Here is an 11,348-nt window from a genome sequence, read left to right on the forward strand (position 1 = left end):
CAGAGGACATCTGACCAGGAGCCAGGCTCAGTCATCACTGAGAGTCCTCCCCTGTCTAGGCTTTTATACCAGTCTAGAAGCATGGCATTGGCTGCAGGTATGCCAGGGCAGGGCCAACCCAGCCCATCCTAGCAGCTCTCTTTAACTCCTTCCTCACAGGGCCTAGTCAGTCCACACCATCACCAGGAGTCACTTAGCCCACCACTGAATGCAACCCAAAGAATTTAGCTCAGAAAGGAATGCAGGATTGAGATTATGTTTTTATTTTCCAAACTTATTGTATCAAATTTAAACAAATTATAAATCTTCGTAAAAATGCACGAGCAGAATCTAAATGTCAGCGTTTTTGCCATTCTAATTCACCAAAAACATGAAACAAAACTTTTCTGTTACAATGCCATCTCCAGTGTGTGACTTGTTCATTTTTTCAAAGACCTGATGGCTCTTTAAAAGTTGTCACGTTTGGGTCCTGTAGAATAGAAATATGGAAATATTAAGAGACAAAAATTCAGATAAACCTGCATTGTTACTGATCTTTCTGTTTTGAAGTGCCTCAGGCAAGGTAATGGCCCCATGTAAGGCTGTAGGCAAGATTTTCTCTGTTTCAGAGTTAGTTCTGCTGCTGCTTGTGTGCATTAAACAGTACTTTTTTCTATGAGCTGTCCCATTGATTTCAATAGGCTAGCATCTGCCATCTCTATACTGAGCAGTATTTGATTTATTTGGTAATTCTACTGATTTCCATGTAGTGTTTGCAAAAGAAGGTACAGCTCAATATAAGGTTAGCAGAGTTTGGTCCTTAGTGTATCACAGTGCGCAAGTATGCTGAAAGTCCAGTTGCCTAAACCTATGGTCTCCACTGTTTGGTTGCAGCATGAAGGTGTCCTTCTCAGGGCCCAGAAAGGCTATGTTGTAGAGTATAGAGTATATAAATTTTGCCCTGGTCTAAGTTTGACAAGCTCGCTCACTCTAAGTAGTAACTTATGAGAAAAGGCTACTGAAATCAGTGGGTCAACTTGCTAAGGAGAGTATTACTTTCCTTAAGAATGGCAAACATCTGTTTCTTTGTTGAGGAATGTTTTTGTATTGATATTAACATGTCACACTGACATTACCATATAAACTCTGAATTCCTTGTCTGTCATCATACGAAAGGCTGAAGGCTTCTGGGTTTATAAAAGAGTATGTAGGGAACATGAGAGCACCCCGAACATTTGTATGACCCAGTCCCAAAGAATGACCAAACTCATGAGCAGCAACAAGGAACAAATTCACTCCTACAATATAAAGAAAAAGAAAAAAAAAACATGTTAAACACATGATAGATTATTTTCAGCATACAACCAAACTAAACATCACAGGCAGGATGAATTTGCATCCTTCTTATCTCTAGGATAAAGTCCTGTGGAATTTCACATTTGTTTAATTTAACTTTTATTTCACTTCCACTTAATTTTTTAGTAAATTCTCCTATTTATTGTGTCCACATATTTTAGTAAGAATATTGCAGAGCCCAGGCATAGGAGTTAGGACACAAGAAGTCTATCCCCAGCCTGCTCCCCTTGGGCATGTCCAGATGAGCTAGCATGTACAGTTTGTGGCACCTCAAAGCTGTCTGAGATGCCGCAAACTGCATGAAGCACACATGCACCTGTTTGCTGCACTGCTAATTTGCAGCAAGGTGCCAAAATTTGACACCAGGAGATCCTAGTGTCAAAAAAAACCTATCGCTAATAAAAACTGCATGGCACATGGGTCAGCAGCATGTGCTGCCAAAAACAGAGCCTGGCTTACCAGAACCACGCTCTGGCTGCTGGCCAGGCTCCATGTGGCCAGATCGGTGATGCTGCTGCCTCAGAAGGCCCCCAGGACTCCAGTAAGGCTGCTGAGGCCAGGTGCTGGCCTCAGCCTTCCCTACCTCACCTGGGTCAATTTGCTGCACACTGGATTGCATGTGCATGGGCGTGCCCAAGGACAAAAAGCAATGGCCCAAATATGTGTCACTGCTATTTGTGCCATGGAAAATGCAGACCCTTGAACATGTGCACTAATCTGGACACACCCCTTTTGTCTATGGATGAACCACTCAAATCTTTCTGGATCTCTTCTACAAAACGAACACAAGATTACTTGCTTAGCCCCCTGTTACAAAAGGTTTCTTGGGGCCAGTCTGTCATTGGCCCGCCCACCTGTTTCTAGGCCAACCATCTGCCTCCTTGTCTGCCACACCTTGATGATACATAATTATGATGTTAGTTAGGCGGGAGCCTGCCCATTCTTGCCCCAATGCCAGGGAGCATATCTGAGGCTCTGTTCCTCTCTACACCTCAGCCTAAGCCTCACAGATGGCATCCACAGTTCTTAATGTCAACGGCCCCACACTGGGCCCCAGAATCCTCCAGTCCAGACCCCAACTGGATCCCTCCAATCAGGCGGCCTACTCCACCCTCATTCTGGGCTGCCTAGCTCCCTGACCTCTTCCTCCTCTCGGGCATGGCCCACCCCCAGGACCTTTGGCCACACAGGCTCTGGCCTCACCTCCAAGCCCAGTCAGAACCCCAGGCCCTTAGCTCTGGGCATCTCTCATGGTGGGCCCCTGACCTTTTTGACCCTTCTGGTCCTGGCCCCAGCATTGACCAGTTGAGGGTGTTTCAAGTCAGGCATCTGAGCCTCTAGCCCACTTTCTAACCTGGGTCCACTTTCTTGGCCCTACTATGGGGTAACCCACCTGGTGTGGGAACTGGGGTTATTAAGGCACCCCAACCTGCCTTTCACTAGGGTGGTAATTGGCCTGGTATTTTCTGGGGTCTCCCACAGCACTAGATGCCCCACCAGGCGACCCATCCCTGGTAGAGTGCAGTTTTAGGTTGTGCCCAGGACCAGGAGTCTCCAAACCATCCCCTTAAGTTCCTGCCCTTACCTCCAACATGTTGCATACAGCCAGGCACTGTTTCTGCCTGGTCTGCCAGCAGCAAACTGCTCTGTTTATATGGGCAGCCAGAGTTCTAAAATGGCTGCCATAATCAAGCACCTGCTGGCTGTTTGGCTCAACCTTTAAAGTGGCAGGCACCAACAGTGCCCTGCCACACCTTTGAAAAGTGCTTTAAGCTTCTTGAAACCCAGGCATGGTATGCCTGCTAAGGTAGGTAGGTAGAGACACATGTGGATATTCCAATTACAGAAACATACATCTCCATGGTGGGGGGCATGGCCTACTTCCTTGGATCTCTTAAGCATATTTTAATAACGTTGCAGCAGCAGGACATTGACTTCTGTGGTCCCCCTGTTTTAACTGTGGCAGTTTAGGGTGGTATGCTTTGTGGTTGTGGTAAACTTGATTGTGTAGTTTTACCATTAAGTTAAACAATAGAGTTGTATAAGGTGGTTTGGATAGGGATGAACCTGCCTTTACCAAGAGGTTGAACTAGAACACCTTCAAAGCTCCCTTCCGCTTTTCTAGGGACCTATGAAAATGCAGGCATAGTTGTTGAAAGTATTCATTAAGAAGCTTGTGATTTTACCTCTATTATATTCTGACCATTGCTCATCCTCATCAAAGTGAGCATCTCCTCCTATCCCTGATCCAGGTGCAAAGGCATGAGCTAGTATTCCCCCATTTCCATCAAAGGGATTAGAATCACCATGAGCTACATTTGAAGACAAGCAAAAATAATTAGTTGTTAAAATGTTGCATTTTAAACAGTAAATTCCACACCTTGAATTTTAGTGTTTTCTTTTATTAATTGTAAAGTTATACTACATAAAAGAACCAAACACCAATCCTGGTTGGAAGACTCTTATGGCTATAAAATCAAACCACAGGTTGAGTTCCCTGTGCAACATTAATTCAGTTTCCTTGGGCATGTCTACACATGAATTTACTCCAGCCTAGATTTACTGTGCAGTAAGCTACTGCACACTGGGTGCATCTACACATCACTGTATGGCAATGTTGCTAAAGCACCATGTTTTAGTACTTCCTTTTGGAAGTACTAAAGTGCAGTGCAGTCACCATCCATACTGCATCGTGCATGTGGCTCATGGTTAAATTTCAGTGCTATGTTGCTGTAGCAGTGCACTAAAATGGAGGAGTGCACTGCTATGGTGATGTAGCTGCCAATCATGTCGGCCCACGTGATTACTATGTCACTGTAGCTCACCAAATAGTGACATAGCACATCGCTCATCACCATGGGGAGGTGTTTAGATGTGCCCAGTAAGGGTTTTTGGGTAGGTGTCTACACATGTGGAGATTAGAGAGCAGATTTCCTCCCAGTTCCCTGAAGCCCTGCAATGCACCACTGTGGTCACCGGGGGGAGCTTCAGGCTCCCCCTAGGTGCTAGCCCAGAGGCTGGCAGTGAGCACCGGACCAGGAGATAGCTGGCTTTTGGCCCTAGGGGGCTGCCTGCTACTGGGGTGGGGACAATGTCCTCCTGCCCTGGCAGGAGGGAGCTCCTGGCCCTGGCTTCTTGATCAGGGGCATGGGGCTTAGAAAGAGCTACAGGAGTCACAGTCCCCTGCCCCTATCCGCTGGCAGGACAGCTAGCAGCTAGCTTGCTGGTAGCTGACCCACTGGCAGATTGGGGCAGTGGATTGGGACCTGCCCCACCCCTGCAACTCCATGCCTTGATCACCCAATTAAGGCATGAGGCTGAGACCTGCCCCTGACTCTGGCAGTTCCCAGCCAGCCTTGGATTGTGCAGGAAAGTCTGCATGTGCATCCCAGAGTCAGCTGGGGACTCCCCAAAACAGGACTGTCCCCAGCCACCTCTAGGCTGCACATGCTTCCCCATGCAGCCTGGAGCTGGCTGGGAACTGTCTCAGTCCGGGGCAGGTCCCAGCCAGCTCCAGGATGGGCAAGGAACTGTCCCCATTCAGGGAGCTCCCAGCATCTGCTCTGTTATTGCAATTGCAATTGAGGATTGGTGGCTGAGGAGCTTGTTCCCTACCTAGCTCAATGAGCATGGAGCTGCAGGGGGAACAGGCTGAAGGGGAAACATGCACCCCAGCCTGTTCCCCCTCCAGCTCTGTGCTCACAAGGCTGGGTGGGTGGGGGGAATGAGCTCCTCAGCCTCTTCCCCACAACCATCTCTGTGCTTATGGAGCTGGGTGGGGAACAAGCTCCTCAGTCCCCACCAGCAGGGAGCTCCCAGCACCAGTGCCATGACCATGGAGCAGCTGCTGGGAGATGCTTATCTTGGGCTGGGAGATAAGGGTCTTCCAGCCTGCGCCCCACAACTGCAGGGCTCAGGCTGAGAGATAATCATCTCCCAGCAGCAGCCCCATGGTGGTAGATGCTGGGAGATAAGGGTCTCCTAGTCCCCCACTCCCTGTTCATGATGGTGGAGCAGGGACTGGGAGATAAGGATTTCCCAGCCCCTGCTTCATGATTGCAATCTGGAAGCAGGGGGCTTGGAGCTCCCTGCTTCTGGGACAGGGAGACATAGCTCCCACCCAAGCTTCTGTAGCGGAGCCCGCCCTGGCACTAGGAAGCTCCTGGGGACAAGGAGCTATCTCCCGTCTCCTGATGGACAGCTGACCAGTAGAGATTTGACTCCCGGCCAAGCATCTTCACGAGCACTACGGCACCATTACTAATGCTGAGTAAATTTGCTACTTGCATTTGCAGGTAGCAAATTTATTCGGGACTAGGGAGATTTACTGTGCACATGCTTACTTCACAGTAAACTATGCTAATTCACCATTAAGTGTCTCTTGTAGATGTGCCCCTTGTGTTATATTATGATAATATTTCCATTTATATGATCACTTTCTTTTTTACCCCTCAAGAATCTTTGCCTTCCTCAGTGCATGGTCTCAGAAGTAAGTAGAAAATTTTAGACAAAACCTTCCCAAACCACTTAGATTGAAGAAGACATATAGTCTAACCAGATTGTTCTTGCAAATGTTAGGTAAAGCATATTTAATCAAATTTATAGAAAACCAGAGGCAGCCTCACCATATCTTGCAAAACGAATCAGGATATCTGCCTGTCCTGAGAAAACTTGTTGGAACGTCAATGGAGTTACATCACTCCAGACCTTAAAAGCCTTTTTAATTATTTCATTCACTACAAAACGGGGGAGATCAGGTGTATAATTGATAAACCTATAGGTAAGAAAAAGAAACAAAATACTGTTTTTTAAGGTATGGAAAAAATAATTTAAAAAAAATGCTGAAATAGAACAAACCTGTAAGTTAAATACGTCTTCTTCCATCTTGGATTTCCAGGAAATGTTGTGAAATCCATTACATCCGGGACACCACATCTTGGCTGATTCATCACTTCTTCTGTTTCTGAATTTAATTTTCCTGTTGCAGTCAGATGGAAAAATCTTTGCATTGTTTTAATTCTCTCTTCTAAAGTCTGGCCTCCTGCTTTATTAGAGGGTGGAAAGAACCTGTCAAGATAATTCTAGGAAAAAATTGAAAAGAAACATTTGTATGCACCTCCATTACATTGTATATGCCACATACTAAAGTTGTGCTTTAGGGTGATAGTTACACATGAAGAGTCATGTGATCAGCAAGTATAGGATCATTTCAAGTGGTGCTCATTCCTCTCAACTCTTATTATTTGTGATACGGGTTTCAGTGGGCCAGCACTCTGCAGAATCAAGTTTTAAAATGGTAAAGAATATGCATGGAAAATAAATTGAGACCATTTGATTAAAGTACTAGAAAAAGAACTAGCTTGTAGATGTGCTCTCCAAAAAATGATGCACTCCAGAAAACGATATCCAAATATAAAAGATATTCTTACCACATTTTTTTTTTCAGTTGGCATACAAACCAACAGCTAAGTATCCTAAAAGAGGAAGTGATTTCATAGATAGTACTTTTCTAATAACAAAATGAAGATATAGAGGAAGAAAATAAAAATATTCTGAAATCATCTTGGTGTTAAAATATTCACTTACATTTTATTTTGATAATTATATGTTTAATAGATGAAGGGCTGAAATATTTCTGCAGAACATTTTATTTATTTGGGAAAAATACAGGCTAAAATTAATATTTAATATCTCCAAGATGAAATATTTTAAATATTAGTTTCTAAATAGTATTTTATATCACATTTTACCTACATTTAATTTTAGAAAGAGCCCTCCCCTCAGAATCAAAATATCTCTTTTTGTTAATGAAATATTGCTTTTGCTTCAAGATTGATTTTTTTTTCCACTGGGCACATCTACATGTGGCCATACAGCACCGTTGTTACTGCACCATCATTTAGTACTTCCTTCTGAAAGTACTAAATGACAGCGCAATAACAGCCCGTGCTAAAACATGCCAGCCATGTATGGTTATTTTTAGCTGCTATGTCACTGTAGCAGCGCGCTATAATGAAGGAGCACATTGCTACGGTAACGTAGTTGCGGCATCACAGTTTTTGCCCGTGGATGCTACAGTGACATAGCATCACATGTAGACACATCCATTTTATAGGAAAACAAACATCATTTCAAGTGAATCCAAATATTTTTTTTTTTAATTTCAGCTTTTTTGATCCATAAAATCACTTACGCTTGTGTCTACAGTTTTAATCTTATTTTAGATAAGTAAACTTTGGAATTCTATTCTGCTTTCTTTTATGAGATATATAGGTAATGAATACATTAATTATTACTTGTGGAGTTTTAGGAACCTGATTCTTTTTTTACACTAAAGACCCTTTATTATAATCTAGCATTAAAATTAACAGACATTTATACCTAACTTGAAATCCTTTTATTCTACCAGATCAATATAAAAGAGCATTAATAAACCAGGCATCTATCTGTATTTCTTAGAACTGGAAATGTATAGTTTGGCATAGTAAATTACTCTTATGACACTTTATAAATAGAAGATGTCATTTGCCAATATGTTCCCAGTGAATAAATTATAGACTGTTAGCAAGATATAAAGAAGCTACATTTTATTTTAAAAAATAGAAGGACTTTATAATATTGGCCTTGGATTTATGGACTCTCCAGAGAATTTTGAGATTCCCCAAATGCAAAGCAGTATTAGTTTGACAACAGGTGTAGTAATAGGAGGAAACAGGAGAGAGTTCAAGGGTATGGTGAGTCTATTAATTAAGTATATTTCTGGTGCTTGTTTTATACCAAATAAAGCTGATATAGGTCAGATTAAAAGTTTTCTAATATTTGTCATAAATGTCTAACTCATGAATAATTATAATTTATCTTTATGGCTAACTGTTATTTCACCAAGTGCTATGAAATAACCTGCCATTCTCCATAATATATGCATATCTATCTATCTATCTATCTATCTATCTATCTATCTATCTATCCAGTAATAGCTAGGCACCACCTGTGCAAGTGGTCCTCCTGTTTACTTTTACAGGACTTTGTTGGACATTGGATTCTAAAGACTTCTAAACCAATATGATACTTATAAAGATTCGCTCCTCCTTACAGAACTGTGACACTTGGGTACAGCTATGACTAGATGAGTTCAGCCTGTTGTTATTAAAATACTATTTTAATCTTATTGAAATATTATAGAACTTTATTGGACAGAAGGCTACCTAAAATCAATTAAATTACTTTATGAATGAATTTGGCCCTTTGGTTTTAGAGACCCCATGTATTGGATTATTTGAAATTGTTCTTATAGTAGATGCTTTTTAAAGTCCCACTAAAAGAATTATCTTCTTTCTTCTTGTGCATAACAGAAATACGGGCCTGTATCTCTTTTGAAAATCTTACTTCAGCTACTTTTGAAAAATTTACCCTATCTCTACCAATTTTCGGAAACAAACCTGTAATATCTAAAGTCCTATACAAATGAAAATAAAATGAAGCCATACATTTTCTGAAAAGAAATAATGATTAGGATGTAGACTGAAAGTAAAATACTAGGATATTCAGGTTGCACTACTCAGCCCCATTTATAACATACCTGCATCTGTGATAAGGCTCTGGAGCTCCATGGTGCTGGTTTAAGTGGTATTGGAAGACCAAGGCTGCTAAGTAGAAAAAGTACAGTGCAGAGTAAAATGAATTTCATAGTGTGTTACCAAAGTATCTTTGCTAACAAAGAAATTCTTTGGCTGTTCATATCTAATGATCTTTGCTGTAGTGCTTATATAGGCCCTTATTGTTGCATGTGGTAATCATCTACATGACTCATATGTAGGTTAGCTAATTATTGTAATACTGTTATAGTGTCATTATTCTGAAATGTTAACAAAGAAATGTTAACCAAGTCTTTTTGTTGACACTTCAGGTGAGGTCATATCAACAAAGCAAGGAGCCAACTTTGGATCTCTCTCCTTTCATGCTATGCAGGTACTAAAACCACAGGGGCACAGGGAAGTTAGCTTTCTCAACCTTGGTCAATTAATTCAGTTACTATACAATCTCAGTTTATTTCAGCTTCCCCAAAGTTCCCTGTTGCTATCAAGACACATTTCAACAGTTGTTTGGCAGATAGGTTACTTGTACTGTTTGAGACAGAGGACGTGATTAGTGGAACATTAGTATTGTGGGACTGAAACTAGCTACACTTCATTTTACTTAAAAACATCTCTTTCAGTTTTCAGGTCCAAGTCCCAATGTCAGTCATGCTAAACTACCAAAAATCTAGTGTAAATCTGCTCTAGTCAATAAGATTTTTTCAGATTTAACTGAGATGAGAATCTGGATCTTTTCTCTATGTAGAAATAGGAGATTATGGTAAATCTTGATGTCTTTTACCACAAATACAGTGGGAACTCGGGAGTTTTTCTGAAAGACTAAGGAGCCATGTTCTATCCTCATTTATATTAGTACAACCTTCTAGATCTCAATGAGCAATGAGAGCAAAATCTGGCATAAACCATATCTCTGGGGTCCTAAGCCAGTGTCTAGTCTCATCAAATTCCATGGAAGTCCACTGAAAATAATTAATTTTTGTTCCACTGTCTGTATCGGGTCAAATTTTGGCTCCTAGTCTCTTTTTGGAGGCACATTTTTATAATGGTACTCCCAATCTGGTGGAAGAGGACAGATGGTTCTTTAGCTAGTCAGAACCATCTGTCCCTTTCCTCCAGATTAGGAGCAGTATCTGGTGCTCTAGCTAGTGATATAGTTCCATTGTGTTTCTAATTAGGAGTGATCATCTGCATGAAATGAAGGAAAAGGAATGTAGCGTCTGATCCAACTCCTACTGATATTAATAGAAAGACTCCTCTTGACTTCATTGGGTATTGAGTGGTGCCCCAATAAAGCTGGATTATGCAGCTCTCTCCGGAACAGTTTTTCAAGGTATCTGGCTTGCTATTGATGTGGAAAATGAGTACCAACCAAAAACTCTGCTCTGTGACAATTTGGTTAGTATGGGCCTTGCAGAGGGTACACACCCTACCCTATCTCTTTAGGTAACCCAAGTTAGATACATTCCTGAGGGAGGGGGGGAACCTGCTTACTCTGTCTACATGACTGGAATCGCATATCTGGGTGAGGGGCTTACGATCCCTATTGTTAAGCAATGCCAACCTGATTGGGAGGGGGCTAGAGACCCTGCCAGTCTGCCCAGCAACCAGTGATGCATTTCAAATTGGTTGGCTGGCAGCCAACAGGTGCTGGCTTCCATTGGACTTGTAAATGAGATCACAAGGTCTATATAAGTTAAGGACTGCCCAGGAGGAAGGCAGCAGTAGCCATGATGAAAACTCAGAGAGAGAAGAGCTATACCATCTGAAACTTTCTCTCTCTCTTGAAACTCATGATCAATGAACTGCCTGCCTCCAATGGGAATCTCCACCTGCCTCTGAATGATACTTGTGAGTAAGCTACCTGAGATCTAACTAGATATATAGCTTTCAGTAACTCAGATGCATGATCAAAGGCTATCCCAGCCACCCTGTTTGCTCTATGGGATTTCTCTGATACTGCTCATCCCAGTATCCTATTCCAAACCTACCCCTTGTAACCAATAAAGTTCTCCTTTGAACCTAGCATGGGAGACTTATTGGGAGTGGGTCTAGATTATGCCTTAAGGTCCTTTTGGTTTGGCTGACTAAGGGAGACTACTATTTGTACTTGTTCTTGAAGTGGGTCAAGTACTCTCAAGGACAACTAGGTCTGTGTTTCCCGGGGGACACAGAGCCAGGATCAGACCAGACCCTGGGTGGTGGCAGCCCTACCCCCAGGCTAGTGGGTGTGCTCCAGGAAGGGGGTCAGACAGACATGAGGTGCCCCCAGAGAGACATTCGCACAGTGAGGTGGGTGGCTTAGTACAGAAGCACCCACTCCTGGCCTGCCACACAGGCCCAGCATGGGGGAGGACTAGGCCCAAGGGTGGGAAGAAGCCAGCCCACTGTGGCAGGGGCAGCAGCAGGCCTGGGGCCAAC

General features: G+C 42.7%; 1 protein-coding gene across 1 annotated transcript; it reads right to left on the reverse strand.

Moving 5' to 3' along the window:
• Positions 1 to 242: 242 nt before the first annotated feature.
• On the reverse strand, positions 243 to 9,075 carry LOC102564382 (matrilysin). The gene is made up of 6 exons (XM_006272498.4): positions 8,915 to 9,075; positions 6,193 to 6,416; positions 5,961 to 6,109; positions 3,522 to 3,647; positions 1,116 to 1,277; positions 243 to 469 (listed from the first exon to the last, which is right to left on the reverse strand). The coding sequence occupies exons 1-6, from the start codon at positions 9,020 to 9,022 to the stop codon at positions 447 to 449; spliced, it is 792 nt and encodes a 263-aa protein (XP_006272560.1). The 5' UTR covers positions 9,023 to 9,075; the 3' UTR covers positions 243 to 446.
• Positions 9,076 to 11,348: the final 2,273 nt, after the last annotated feature.

This window comes from Alligator mississippiensis, chromosome 1 (genome assembly GCF_030867095.1).
Source record: "Alligator mississippiensis isolate rAllMis1 chromosome 1, rAllMis1, whole genome shotgun sequence".
NCBI lineage: Eukaryota > Metazoa > Chordata > Crocodylia > Alligatoridae > Alligator > Alligator mississippiensis.